This window comes from Ooceraea biroi, chromosome 2, assembly GCF_003672135.1.
Source record: "Ooceraea biroi isolate clonal line C1 chromosome 2, Obir_v5.4, whole genome shotgun sequence".
Lineage (NCBI taxonomy): Eukaryota > Metazoa > Arthropoda > Insecta > Hymenoptera > Formicidae > Ooceraea > Ooceraea biroi.
Window position 1 is genome coordinate 12,034,084 of NC_039507.1, and position 14,478 is coordinate 12,048,561.

A 14,478-nucleotide genomic window follows, 5' to 3' on the forward strand; every position below is an offset into this window, starting at 1 on the left:
TATACTATTGTGAAGCGCATAAGAAGGCATAACTTTTGTTCAAAATATTTTTCTATATCTGTTAATGTTTCGACGTTATTGCTTAGAAAGAAAAAATCCAATTTTTTTAAAGAGTTGTTTCAACTCCTTAATGTGAAATTGAGCATTTATAAAAAATCTGTATCTCTTATTTTGATCTATATTTTAACATATCTAAAGCTCATCTGAATCGGAGGGGAATATTTCCTTTACTTGCTTTGTTAGAACACTCGGCCTACTGTTTTGGTACGCAAGCTATGCTCTAACTTACTAATATTAATTAATTAATAACTTTTTAATTATTGCGATCACAAAATAGTATAGAGGACTTGTCTGTTCAACTCAACCTACTACTCTACCTCTACATGAGCGTTCATTAGATTATTATCGAATAACCTGTATATTCAGTATTATATACTTTGCATTTTATACACAGCAACTTATATCGTAATTACATTCTCTGAAATTAGTAACTGTCAACTGCTGCTTTATTTACACATCCATTAAGATTCCATTTGTTTCAACATACAGTTGAGTTGTCGCAGAACATCCATTACATGCTTTATCAAGATAAATCCAGACATCGTGTCAGGTCGCAATGTTCGAATATAACATTGTTTGTATAAATTCGTTAGTTTGTCGTACCTAAAATTTCATTTCAAGAAATATATTAAAAGTACAACTTAACACATAAAACGTAAAATATATTTACGTAATTCTTGACAAATTATATGTACAATTTACGAATAACATACTCTTTTCTATTGTGTACTGGACTTTTACTGAGAAATAACTTGGTCAACGATCGTAAAAGAAATTGTAATCTTTGTTCCAGCAAAATAACAAGCTTCTCCTCGCCATCTATTAACTTTTGCTCCTCGACTACTTTTTCATGCTCAGCGCTGTCGTTCTTTAATTCATTATCGGTTACTTCCTTCGTCTTCTGTTCTGCCATGTTATTTCGTTCGCACAATATTTGTATGATAGGTATACATTGTAAAACTAAATCTAAGCCATTTTGATATGCTTTTAACTTGCTGTTAAAAGTAGTACCGCCTAAAAAAATTAATTTGCAATTTTATGACAGAATTAATCGAACAAAAGTACAGGAAAATTAAAAATAATTTTATAGTTATAGTTGAAACGTACTGTGCGCTTGATATTCCGCTAAGGCAATTCTTTCCAATTGCACTGTTAAGTATTCTGTACTCTGTTCTAACAACAGCAATAACTTCGTCGCCTTATCATAATACAGTTTGCACAATTGCAAACTCATCTTTTTCTTGCTGTTATCTACATCAGACTCGAATTCTCTATACACGTGATGGTATAACGAAGCTAATCGATGCTGAATGCTTGCAGCACGAAATTGATAGACTGGTTGGCGTGGCCCTGGCGTATCCACATCACAATGTTTGAGTGCTTTCTGCAGGATATCAACTACCTCTCTCTCCATTTCTTCTTCACTCTAAAATGGAAACAATTTATCGATTAACTTAGTTCTCAATAAAAACAATTGTAAATAAAAAAATACGATTTATATACTATACAGTTTTATTAGTTGAGTATATTAGCACTTATTTCAATGAAATAAATTAGAAGTAAATTCGTTTATGCATAAAAAAATATTCACACAAGTTGCATTTGGCTTTTGATGATCTTAAGTTACTTTAAAAAATTTGCAAGGATAGAATTGATCTTAACGTGTCCTAATCAAATTATATTAAAATACGTCTTTCTCAAAACCCTATAATTTTACAATGTACTCATTTATTTTGAGAAAAATATTATAGGTAATTAAGTCATTTTACCTTATGTCCGGCTATAGGATAATCCTGCAATAGTGTAGCCATCGTGTATAATGTTGTTGATAAATCCCATGTTACGGTATCCCATATTGCCTGATTCGTTTTCCTGCTGCCTAGAACTTGCAGAGCCTTCTGATAGCTGGTGAGCGCTTTATTGTAATAATGACGTTCCTGTGTGTTCTGTTTATCATTCACATGCGCGCAAAGTCGCATGAGACGACCTGTGTTGGAATGCAAAAGCGCCAAATTTGTCTCGTCGTGAACGGTTTCAAAAGCCTTGATACCAGATTCTAAATGAGTTAACGAACATGTCAAAAGTGCAGTCACATCTGATGAATTTGACGATTTATCCGTTTGATTCTCTTGCTGCTTATATCGAGCTGCAATGCAGTTATAATTTATCAATTAGTGAACAATGTGCATTCGCGAGTTTTAATTGGTACATAGTATGTAAATATTACGCACATCCTGCTTGATTCATATAAAAGACGCCCAGTTCGTTGTGAATGTTCCCTAACCGCCTTAACAAGTTATTTCTATCTATATCCATCGATTCTAGTGACAACGCCTTTTCATAACATTTATAAGAACAAATCATGGTAAATTCTAAACTTTCCAATCCCTTTGGTAATAATTCAGCACCATCTATAACAAGATATAAACAGTACAGATTATACGATTATTTATATTATTAGGATATTTTTGCAAACATTATACAATTATATAACATTATATAACAGAGCAAATATTATAAATGTGAGCAAAAGTTATAAATGTAGATACTTAAAAACTGAGTTGATATTTTTGGGTGACTTTGCTGTGCTTGCATAAGATTAAATTTTTTTAAATAAAAATGTTATAACATATATATATATATATATATATATATATATATCAAAATCTTATAAATTTACAAAAGTGTATTTTCCTTTGTTCTGTTTTTTCTTTCGGAGAAATATAGATACATTAATTAAAATGGCACAAAATGTATAGTTCTATGTATTTTAATACTTACTCATATCCAAGTCTTGTAGATCCATATTATATACTTCTTCAACTATTTTCTCCGCCATTTCGTTTCTTATCTCATAATCTTTTCTATGTTTCTTCACATTACACCAATCTTGTACAATCATAAAGCAACAATCACCCGCGCGGCCTAATAAATAACTGATCGATTTGTCATTTCTCACGCCACAGAAGATCTCTAATATTTTCTGACAATGTAATACTTCCAGCATATATCTAAGAGAAGTACCATAATTTTTATTTACATATTCCTTCTCGGCGAGTACAGCAAATATCAAGGAAGCTTTCTCATACAATAACGTTTTCAAATGTGCGTTCCAGCAAATATTATCACTCTTTTTTGCTGCTTGCCATGTAGGCAACGTTTTAAGTTTACACAATAACGCATTTTCATTCGTTGTGTCTTTCACGATATTTTTTTCATTTTTCTTTTTCTTTTGTTTGTTTTTCTTTTTATGCATGAATCTATGATCATTCTCCGAATTATTGTCTAATGTAATAATTTTGTTTGATTTTATTTTAATCTCATTTAATGAAGCATATGGCATAGGAATTGCTTCGAAAGGTTTTGCCATATTCAGATGTGTCTCTTCGTATTTTCGTTTTTCTTTTTCACGCTCTTCCGCTTTCTTTTGTTCCTCGTCTGCATTGTCTTCTGTCGGAAAATACCGAAGACATTCGAGCCCGTGAGTAACATGTTCTAATCCAGATAGACATCTCTCTTCTATTGTACCAGAAATTGGTGGTGGTTTATACTTTGGTTGTTCGCGTTCTGCTTGTTCCTTTACTGCAAAAATAATTAAATTAAATTTAATTTAATTTAAAAAAATTAAATTTAGGTTTACAAGAAAAATTTAGAAAAAAAGTATAAATTAAATATTCATTTACTATTAGCTAAAGTTAAAGATTTAATTGCAGCGAAAGTTTGCTCCTCTTCACTTTCTTCCTTTTCATTCTCGTGATTCGTACTATATTCGCTGTGAGCGTCTTCCTCTTCACTTTGATCCAATAATCTTGGACTGGCTGGATCTGTATCTGATGGTACATACAAATCCGAAAGCATAAAATGTGCGGATGTAACGATCTGTGGATATTTCTCTTTGACTAATAATTGAACGCAATTTTTCAACAGCATTCTGATCGTGCCTTGATGACGATGATAATCAGGGGAATATTTCATGTTGCGAGCTACTCTATACAATAACATCGCAACAGGCACAGTGAAAGGATTTTGTCCCTTATCTTCTGAAACATCACTGCACAATGATGTTAAATCATATAATTTCACAACATCGTCATTCTCACCTATATATATATATAAAATAACATATAAATAAGATACAATCTTAAAATATAAGGACCTTTTAGTTTTTATACATATTTAGCAGAATAATATTTACCCTTAAATAACCAATAAGTATGACCAGCTTTTGTTGCATTATTTTTTAGAAAACTTAAAATATTCTGAGCAACATCTCGAATCACTTTCGAACTAAACTTGGAATCATCCAAATTTGGAAGATCCTCTGTTTTTATCAGTTCATATTTTTGTACTATACCATCTAAATGATAACACATCACTACTTCTGGAACATTGCACATTAAATTATCTAACCAATAGTCTATTCCCGTTAAAACATTAATAGGTTTTGACATATCACGCAATCGTAAGCTAATACACGGGTGTGTTTGACCGCCAAATATCGGCATGTCCGTTCCAATAAGCATCTGTATGTTCTCGAATGTCCACACGACATTCCTCGTATAATTATGATTATAATTTGGGTCGGGTACTTTCTCCTCTTGCGTCGGCTCAGGTAAACATGGCTCCAATGGTTTCACAGGTAATTGAGGTTTCTCATTCTGCTTGTTACTGTCTGCGAGCACTATAGAATGATAAAGAAACTTGGATATCAAATTTCTCTGTTGTAAACTGTTTCTACTATACGCTTTGTGAAAGAGACGTTTTTCTTTGTCACCAAGATTCTGAAAAATATGTTCGTAGAAGAACTTCTTTAGCCATTCCCAGTCGCTCTTGGCCTGCCGCAATAAGTATTTATGTATATCGAAGTCGTCCAATAACAACGTATTTTCAATACGATGCACCATCATTGAGATTACACCATGATAGTATGGTAGTTTAAGCAGCTTTTTAATATTTTCTGCATCTGATACTACATCCACTTCACCGACACAATCAGGAAACATATGCGCCATACGGAAACTAGAAAATCCTGTACTTTGAGACCATACATTCTGTAAACCATAACTTTCTGCTGAACTGCTGAGCCAGTTACTTGGTGGAAGATTTAAATCTGTATTGCATTGTAACTGAGCATATGTTGCTGGTGTCTGAACTGTTGAATATTTTACTACTGCAGTAGATTTGACAGGTTTCTTTGGTGAATCTGGTGGTACAACTAAAGCCATCGATTTCATCTGTAATATACAAATTGAAAATATGTCAAGAAATGCATTTTTTATAAGATTTGTTACATAGCATAAATGAAGCAACATTAATTTGTTTTACAAGTATAAAATAATTCATTTACGTTCTCTCACAAGAATGCTCATACATTTCTAACAAAATATTGTTGAGTAAATTTTGATAAATATACACTTTATTCAATTAATTACTGTATATTATAAATCATTCCTTCATTTTAGGAATTGTGTAACTATATTTCTTTTTTACTTCTTTTCTATTATCTACTGTTTTTCTTTTTATAATTTTTTGTGATTAATAACCTTTATGTAAGGATTGGATCATACTTGGAAAATGACTTGTCAACAATATGTAAAAAAAAAAAAACAGATTGTCCCAATGTTGAAACCACTTTTATAGGTTTTTATGTATTAGATTAACAATAATATATAACAATAATATAGAAATTACTACTGAGGTATTGTTCGTAATAGAGATATTATGTATAAGCAATATTTTTGCATGTACTTCGAACATTAGCAATATTAATAAAAACTCACCGCGTCAACGTTGACAATAAAATTTTTTGACATTTTATGTACTGAATAACACTTACGTATCTTTATAAAATAATTACTTATTCATTCACTCACTCTCTATATACACGCGCGCACGTGCACGCTATGTGTATAAATGTACGTATATATTGAAAATTATTAGAAAAATCTAAACTGTCTAGCTATCAACTTCTGCAACGTAAATAATGCAGCTATAGGTTATGTTATTGGTGTGTCGGCATTGTCATTGTCCGCTGGATTATCATTTACAAATTTCTATATTATCGAAGTAGGATAATATACATTTCAAGAATGATTGTGTCGTAGGTCTACAAAGTTGGCCCCCCTCCTACAACAATATATAAAACTATTAGTATATTCGGTTTGTACATCGTTTGTACATGAATGTACCACAATTTTTAGTATTTGTACATTCCTGGTTAATTGAAAAAAAATAACAAAGTTTTAGTAACTAGACGAATGATAGTTAGCCCCTCCTATGCTATAATTATTGCATATTTATGTGTTTATCGTGTTTAATCGTTTGTACATCGTTTGTACATCGTTTGTACATTATTTATAATTCATTAACTTTTCATTTAAACATTTACTTTTTTAAATATAAATAAATAATTTTCATTCGAATATGGACCTCCGTATAGTTAGCAGACAAATATGATAAATCTTTTTTTTATTGCAATCGTTTGGGAATCGTATGGGAAAGTTTAGGAAACCACTTTTAAAGTTTGGGAAATAATAGTTTTTTAATAATTAATGAAAATTAGTTGAGCGTATAGTTAGCAGACATCATTCCAAATATCTTTTCGTTCTTTTTCGTTTCTTTCAACGCCAAATCATTTGGGAAATACGCTTATAATGTTTTCAGAGTTTGGGAAATAATGATTTCTCCTCAAAATAAAGTTTAAAGTCATCAACCAGACGTGCAGTCAGAATCTAGGGACTTTTGGACTATAGGCTATATAATGGAAAAACGTTTATAACCTTGATATTTCTCATTGTTTTCCATTTCAATAATTTGGGAATCGTTTGGGAAAGTTTAGGAAACCACTTTTAGAGTTTGGGAAATAAGTTTTTTAAGGTGATGCTGGTGTTGCTAGTGAAACAGTGTTGCCATTTGCACAAAAATTACAGTTAAAATGCTTTTTACAAAACTTTGGCAATTTGTACGCACAAAATTGAGGTGGTCTCGTATCGGAATAAAATAAAGGAATATAATAAAGCTTTTCGAAGTTACTTTAAAAGCGTAATAAAAAAGAAAGGTGTATTCTCCTTTACAGAATACAGAATACATATAAACTTTCTTACTTTAATATTATTAATTTTTTATACTGGGAAAGTATATGCTTGGGTGGAAGAGCACGAGGAGACGGGCTTCGCTCGTCATCTAGTACTCTTCCATATAAAAAAATAACAAAACTTTGGGGTGACCAAAAGTACTGCGTGAAGTTACAATGTAGAACTTTGCTATGCGTGGAACCTCGCTTCATATACTATCAGCATATGCTTTATAAATGTATTAAATATCGCACGTATGCGCAAAGTAAGCATGGTAGCATCGCATACGTGCGATATTTAATACATTTAGAAAGCATATGCTGATAGTATATGAAGCGAGGTTCCACGCATAGCAAAGTTCTACATTGTAACTTCACGCAGTACTTTTGGTCACCCCAAAGTTTTGTTATTTTTTTATATGGAAGAGTACTAGATGACGAGCGAAGCCCGTCTCCTCGTGCTCTTCCACCCAAGCATATACTTTCCCAGTATAAAAAATTAATAATATTAAAGTAAGAAAGTTTATATGTATTCTGTATTCTGTAAAGGAGAATACACCTTTCTTTTTTATTACGCTTTTAAAGTAACTTCGAAAAGCTTTATTATATTCCTTTATTTTATTCCGATACGAGACCACCTCAATTTTGTGCGTACAAATTGCCAAAGTTTTGTAAAAAGCATTTTAACTGTAATTTTTGTGCAAATGGCAACACTGTTTCACTAGCAACACCAGCATCACCTTAAAAAACTTATTTCCCAAACTCTAAAAGTGGTTTCCTAAACTTTCCCAAACGATTCCCAAATTATTGAAATGGAAAACAATGAGAAATATCAAGGTTATAAACGTTTTTCCATTATATAGCCTATAGTCCAAAAGTCCCTAGATTCTGACTGCACGTCTGGTTGATGACTTTAAACTTTATTTTGAGGAGAAATCATTATTTCCCAAACTCTGAAAACATTATAAGCGTATTTCCCAAATGATTTGGCGTTGAAAGAAACGAAAAAGAACGAAAAGATATTTGGAATGATGTCTGCTAACTATACGCTCAACTAATTTTCATTAATTATTAAAAAACTATTATTTCCCAAACTTTAAAAGTGGTTTCCTAAACTTTCCCATACGATTCCCAAACGATTGCAATAAAAAAAAGATTTATCATATTTGTCTGCTAACTATACGGAGGTCCATATTCGAATGAAAATTATTTATTTATATTTAAAAAAGTAAATGTTTAAATGAAAAGTTAATGAATTATAAATAATGTACAAACGATGTACAAACGATGTACAAACGATTAAACACGATAAACACATAAATATGCAATAATTATAGCATAGGAGGGGCTAACTATCATTCGTCTAGTTACTAAAACTTTGTTATTTTTTTTCAATTAACCAGGAATGTACAAATACTAAAAATTGTGGTACATTCATGTACAAACGATGTACAAACCGAATATACTAATAGTTTTATATATTGTTGTAGGAGGGGGGCCAACTTTGTAGACCTTTGTGTCGTTTCAAGTTTATAAGTACATAAATATTTACTATATTTATATATACAGGGTGTCTCAGAAAGAATGGGACAATGCTCGTGTGCAGATAGAGCGGACTGAACTGAGTCGAAAAGTCTTGTATCATTTTACAATTTTCGCAATAGTTAACGAGTTATTAATTATTAAAAATTACTGTATTATTCCGGCCTACCGCCGAATGCAAGTGCGCGGCGAGTGCGACCGCCTAGCGATCGAGGTTGCTAGGTGCGCGGGGTGTTGTTTATTACAAGTGGCCTGCCTAGCCATTGCCACTGCGATCGCTAGGCACTCGATCGCTAGGCGGTCGCATCTCGCCCAGTGATGTTCGAAATGGGATATTGCAACAGGAATAGAGGGGATTGGCTGGTCACGTACACAGACAACGTCCGTCCGTCCGGGAGCGTCGGGCAACTTTGGGCTTCGGGCAGTGCCGCTCAATTCTGAATACGGCGTGACCAGCTAATTCACCTTTATTTCTATTTATTTTGATATGTATATATATATATAATTTTATTCTTAATAAAATTATATTATATATAATAAGAATAAAATTATATTATTATTAGAGGAGAATCCCCTATTATGAGATATGCTCCTAATATAAGATAATGGAGTTTCTGCTAAACTAGTGAGCACTATCTGTTAATTCCACCATAAACTTATTACTCTTGGTGTAAAATGTATTTAGTGAAAAATTCATTGTTCGTTATTGCGTTTAGCTTTTGCAAGAAAAGGTTTGTGAAATTGTAAACATGTCAAAGAAACTTAAGGTAAGTCTTTAAACCTTGTTTATTACATAATAAAGAAATGGTTGGCAATAAATTCAGTATGCAATGATAGAGTAGAATCGTAGTAACAGGAAAATACGCGATTTGTTGAATTGCTTAATTGTAGAGGTTAGATTTCATGATCGCGGAACCGCTGGGCGTGTGGCTCGTATAATGAGATATTCAGGGTACTCTTAATATGAGATAATTATTGCTCGAATATGAAGAGTATATAGTGTAATAAAAAGAAAGAAAATACTACGTTAAGGGTAAAGAAAAGTTAATACGAATTTATATTACGAATTTTTGTGTATTTAATTTTTATAGAATCTAACTATGGAGGTTAGAGAAACGAGGAAGCGTTGACAGTGGAATCGTGAAGATTTGGCGAAGGCTGTGGAAGCAGTATTTTTATAAAAATATCTAATAAAGTTTTTTATTTGCAATACTGATGTAGTTTGCACTTTTAACACCGATTTCTCAAGGTATCTTATATTAGGAACACATTTTCGCGATCTTGCGTAAAGCTCTTTTTTCAAATTTTTTTAATTTTCAGAAAAAATAATATTTAAATTAGATTTTTCATTTCACCAACCTAAAGCTTATTAAATTCTCTTCAAGAGAACGTATTACATTTTTAAATTCTGCCTATAGATTTCCTTACATTCGGCAAAATCGATATGGTATCTCATAATCGGGGACTTTCCTCTATATATAATATAATTGTATTATATATACAATTAATTCTATTTACTTTTATATAAATAGAATTAATTTTATATAATAAAATTATATTATGTATAATAAGAATAAAATGATATATATAATAATATTGCAATATACATATAATAAAAATATATATTATATATAATAAAATAATTAATTTAATTTCAATTAATTTATTGAAATTTTATTTAAATTACTACAGTTAACTTAAATAAAATTTCAATAAATTAATTGAAATTAAATTAATTATTTTATTATATATAATATATATTTTTATTATATGTATATTGCAATATTATTATATATATCATTTTATTCTTATTATACATAATATAATTTTATTATATAAAATTAATTCTATTAATATAAAAGTAAATAGAATTAATTGTATATATAATAATAATATAATTTTATTCTTATTATATATAATATAATTTTATTAAGAATAAAATTATATATATATATATACATATCAAAATAAATAGAAATAAAGGTGAATCAGCTGGTCACGCCGTATTCAGAATTGAGCGACACTGCCCGAAGCCCGAAGTTGCCCGACACTCACGGACGGACGGACGTTGTCTGTGTACGTGACCAGCCATCCCCTCTACTCCTGTTGCAATATCCCATTTCGAACATCACTGATCTCGCCGCGCGCTTGTATTCGGCGGTAGGCCAGACTAATACAGCGATTTTTAATAATTAATAACTCGTTAACTATTGCGAAAATTGCAAAATGGTACAGGACTTTTCGACTCAGTTCAGTCCGCTCTATCTGCACACGAGCATTGTCCCATTCTTTCTGAGACACCCTGTATATATATCTCTAAAAAAACCTTACAAAGGTAAAAAAATACGCCAAGTACAGTAAAAACTAAATATGATGAAAACCATAGTTAACTAGCCAAGTACCTAGAAGCGATTCAGTTTGAGGATTTGTAATTTGAAATAATACTTGGCGTGCCCGGGTCGCATTAGACATGCATTCTTCTAAATTTGTACTGTCTTGAGTATTTTCACTAATGACTCGTAAATCTTTGTATTTGGTAATATTAAACAAATACGTTTACAGGTTTGCACATTAGCGGAGTGATTATAAATATCCCTTTTCATTACTCATTCAATACAAATACTTTACACGTAGAGTTTACACAAATTATAGATAGGACGTACGTTTTAATGCGACCCGGGCACGCCAAGTATTATTTCAAATTACAAATCCTCAAACTGAATCGCTTCTAGGTACTTGGCTAGTTAACTATGGATTTCATCATATTTATTTTTGCTTTTTTATGTACTTGGTGTATTTTTTTACCTTTGTAAGGTTTTTTTTAGAGAGATCTCATTACTTTTTGTAAACATTTTTATGTTTCATTAATTTTAAATATTTTTATGTATTTTGTATTGCCGCAATAATATGCCATTTTATTTCTGCTGTGAGATCTCATCCGACATATAAATTTTGGATAATAAAGATTTATCTAATCGTGCAAATCACCTTAATTCTTCTAATTGTCAAATATAAATTGACAATTTAAAATTGTCTCTCTCACTCCCTCTCTTTATTCCTCGGTTTCGTTCTATGAGTATAAAATGTTCCAAATTATATCTTAAATTGTCATAATATATCGTTCAAAATTAGAAGAATTATTTACTTATCATTGCGACGCTATCACGATGATTTCATTTAAACAAGTAAATTTAAATTTTTTATAAGTTTTGCAATTTATATATTTATCTTAAAATAAAACATTATCCACACAGGTGAAAAATTTGTGTTAAATTTAACAGATATCACATGTCCCAAACGGTCCACATAAATTTTTGTGTTAATTTAACATAATATGGATATGTTAAATGGTGACACTAATATTATGTTAATATTTTAACCCAAAATGAGTGCAAACTGCGAAGTAATTTGAAATAAATTTTATGTAAAATCAACATATTTTTCATGATAAAATTAACTCGAAAAAAAAAGTTGTTTTTACATACATCTTTACTCTCAACATAGTTTTCTGTAAAGTTTAACAGATAAAACTTGTCACTAATAATACGGAACATATCTATTGTGTAAAATTAAAAATAGGTGACAATGTGTAATTTTTACACTTTTTTTTAGTTGTTATAAAAATTTAACATTTGAGTAGAATTAACACAACAGCACAACATGTTAAATTAACACATGAATGTGTTAAATATTTAACACAAAAATGTTAACCGGCATATTTTTTAACAAGAAAACAAATTTTCCAACTGTGCAAGTATTAAAATCAGTTTTAATTTATAATAAATTAAATCATGCATGTATGAATGGCAGCTTGACGGACAAAATCGCTTTGCATGTGTATGTACGAACATATGTACGTGAGTGGTCTGAAATCCCACGGAAATGGAAAACGGAACGCCACAATTTTAACATATTATATAATAAAAGTGCCGTTAGATTTTTGATAACGGCTTTAGTTCCTGAAATATTTTAATCATAAGTTTATGTGACCTGTCAAATGATATGAAGATAAGCTATACGGTAGCGCTCGACGTCTATGCACTGAACTTGGTAACGCTCGATGTTTATGCAGTGATTCTCATTGTTCGGAGCTTTATTTTTGATTTTTATGTACTTGGTGTCGCGACGCTACCGCGTCGCTTGATATAGCATTTGTAATATTACGTGTTATGTTCAATTTATATCACTGTTATATTAAGAGACACGGTAATGTCTCGCGCCAAGTATAAGCGCAGCGCGAGATCGGACGTGAATCATTTACGCGAGTTAACGAGTTGCGAGTAACTGGGATTTTTGGATGGCAATAACGATTGAACCGATCAATTTCTAAGTAGGCTCAATCGATAGCTTGAGGCTACTTAGAAAATACAATTTTGCAGTAAATTGTTTAAACAATTTTGTTTAAACAAACTGATTTTGCAAATCTAACTTGATATTCGTAATCAGGAATGTCAAAAACACAAAATAGTATAAATTCTACCGGATTGAAGTTCCAGAAGCGAGTAATAATAGAAAAACTGATTATTTTTGAACTTTTTGGCGGCCATCTTGGATCTGCCATCTTTGAAGTTACAAATTACGTTGAAACATGATCTACGGTAATGAGCTCAACAATTGGTAACGTTTCAAATGTCAAAAACCTCGATATTTCGAACTTTATTAGATTATTTACAATAAATCAGTATTTTTTGAAAATTTCCTCATATAAACGTCATTTTAGGACAATCACGCGATTTTTCGAAAAACAAACAAAATTCGTCTTAAAGTTCAACTATTTTATGCACCGATAGTTGCATTTAGAAGTGGATTCCAACCCTTTTTCTGTACAAGAAAAAACATTTAGAAAAGTCTAATTTTTTGGTGTTTTTTTATTTTTAATACGCCATATTTTTTTTCTGAGGCACGGAGGCTCAATTTTGATCTCGGAATTCGAAAGAGCACACCCAAAAATAGTAAGAATCATTGTTTTGGTAAAAATATGCTTCGTGATTCTGTCCGAGAACGAGGCTGGAAAATGAGCAAAGAATTCGAGCTTGTTGGGCGTTAATGGGTTAATCATCGGAATAAATAACGTTTAATTTATCGTATCAAATTTTTCTGGAAACAAAGATACAAGTTTCTCGGGTTGGACACTTAAAATCGGACACCCTATATATTATAGTCAAAAGTCGACACCCTGTATAATATAATAAGATAGTGTGACATACCCTATATTTTAAAATGAGATCTGTATGTTATAATATAATCGAGTGATAAGAAGGTAAAAGAAGAAAGCGAATTAATATAGCTTAGCAGATTTTATTTTCACATTTTAATCATCGGAATAAATAACGTTTACTTTATCGTGTCAAATTTTTCTCGAAACAGAGATACAAGTTTTTCGGTTTCGTCAATTATAATCGGACACTCTATATATTATATCAAAAGTCGACCCCCTGTATAATATAATAAGATAGTGTGATATACCCTATATTTTAAAATGAGACCTGTAAGTTATAATATAATTGTTGAGTGACAAGGAAGGTAAAAGAGGAAAGCGAATTAATAGCTTAGCAGATTTTATTTTCACATTTTAATCATCGGAATAAATAACGTTTAATTTATCGTGTCAAATTTTTCTGGAAACAAAGATACAAGTTTCTCGGGTTGGTTACTTAAAATCGGACACCCTATATATTATAGTCAAAAGTCGACACCCTGTATAATATAATAAGATAGTGTGAGATACCCTATATTTTAAAATTGAGACCTGTATGTTATAATATAATTGTTGAGTGATAAGGAAGGTAAAAGAGAAAAGCGAA

At 31.0% G+C, this 14,478-nt stretch overlaps 1 protein-coding gene across 4 annotated transcripts; it reads right to left on the bottom strand.

Annotated features, from left to right (window-relative positions):
* Positions 1–399: 399 nt before the first annotated feature.
* LOC105280022 (erythroid differentiation-related factor 1) lies at positions 400–6,096 on the bottom strand. Of its 4 annotated transcripts, none has more exons than XM_026975320.1 (9): positions 5,934–6,096; positions 4,256–5,294; positions 3,744–4,160; positions 2,842–3,642; positions 2,292–2,471; positions 1,830–2,206; positions 1,168–1,486; positions 774–1,074; positions 522–663 (listed from the first exon to the last, which is right to left on the bottom strand). In XM_026975320.1, the coding sequence occupies exons 2-9, from the start codon at positions 5,292–5,294 to the stop codon at positions 522–524; spliced, it is 3,576 nt and encodes a 1,191-aa protein (XP_026831121.1). In that variant the 5' UTR covers positions 5,934–6,096. The 4 variants fall into 4 exon arrangements, with proteins under 4 accessions (XP_026831119.1, XP_026831121.1, XP_026831120.1 ...); XM_026975319.1 differs by having other exon boundaries at positions 5,897–6,096; XM_020031851.2 differs by having other exon boundaries at positions 5,841–6,095.
* Between the last annotated feature and the right edge of the window lie 8,382 nt (positions 6,097–14,478).

What these genes read in the sequence shown, in the direction of transcription:
- LOC105280022 (XM_026975318.1), bottom strand. Translation starts at nt 5,372, where the DNA reads ATGTTGCTTCATTTATGCTATGTAACAAATCTTATAAAAAATGCATTT. An exon ending in TTATATGAATCAAGCAGGAT is followed by an intron (nt 2,207 to 2,291) that starts GTGCGTAATATT and finishes ACTGCATTGCAG; the next exon opens with CTCGATATAAGCAGCAAGAG. An exon ending in ATCCTATAGCCGGACATAAG is followed by an intron (nt 1,487 to 1,829) that starts GTAAAATGACTT and finishes TTTCCATTTTAG; the next exon opens with AGTGAAGAAGAAATGGAGAG.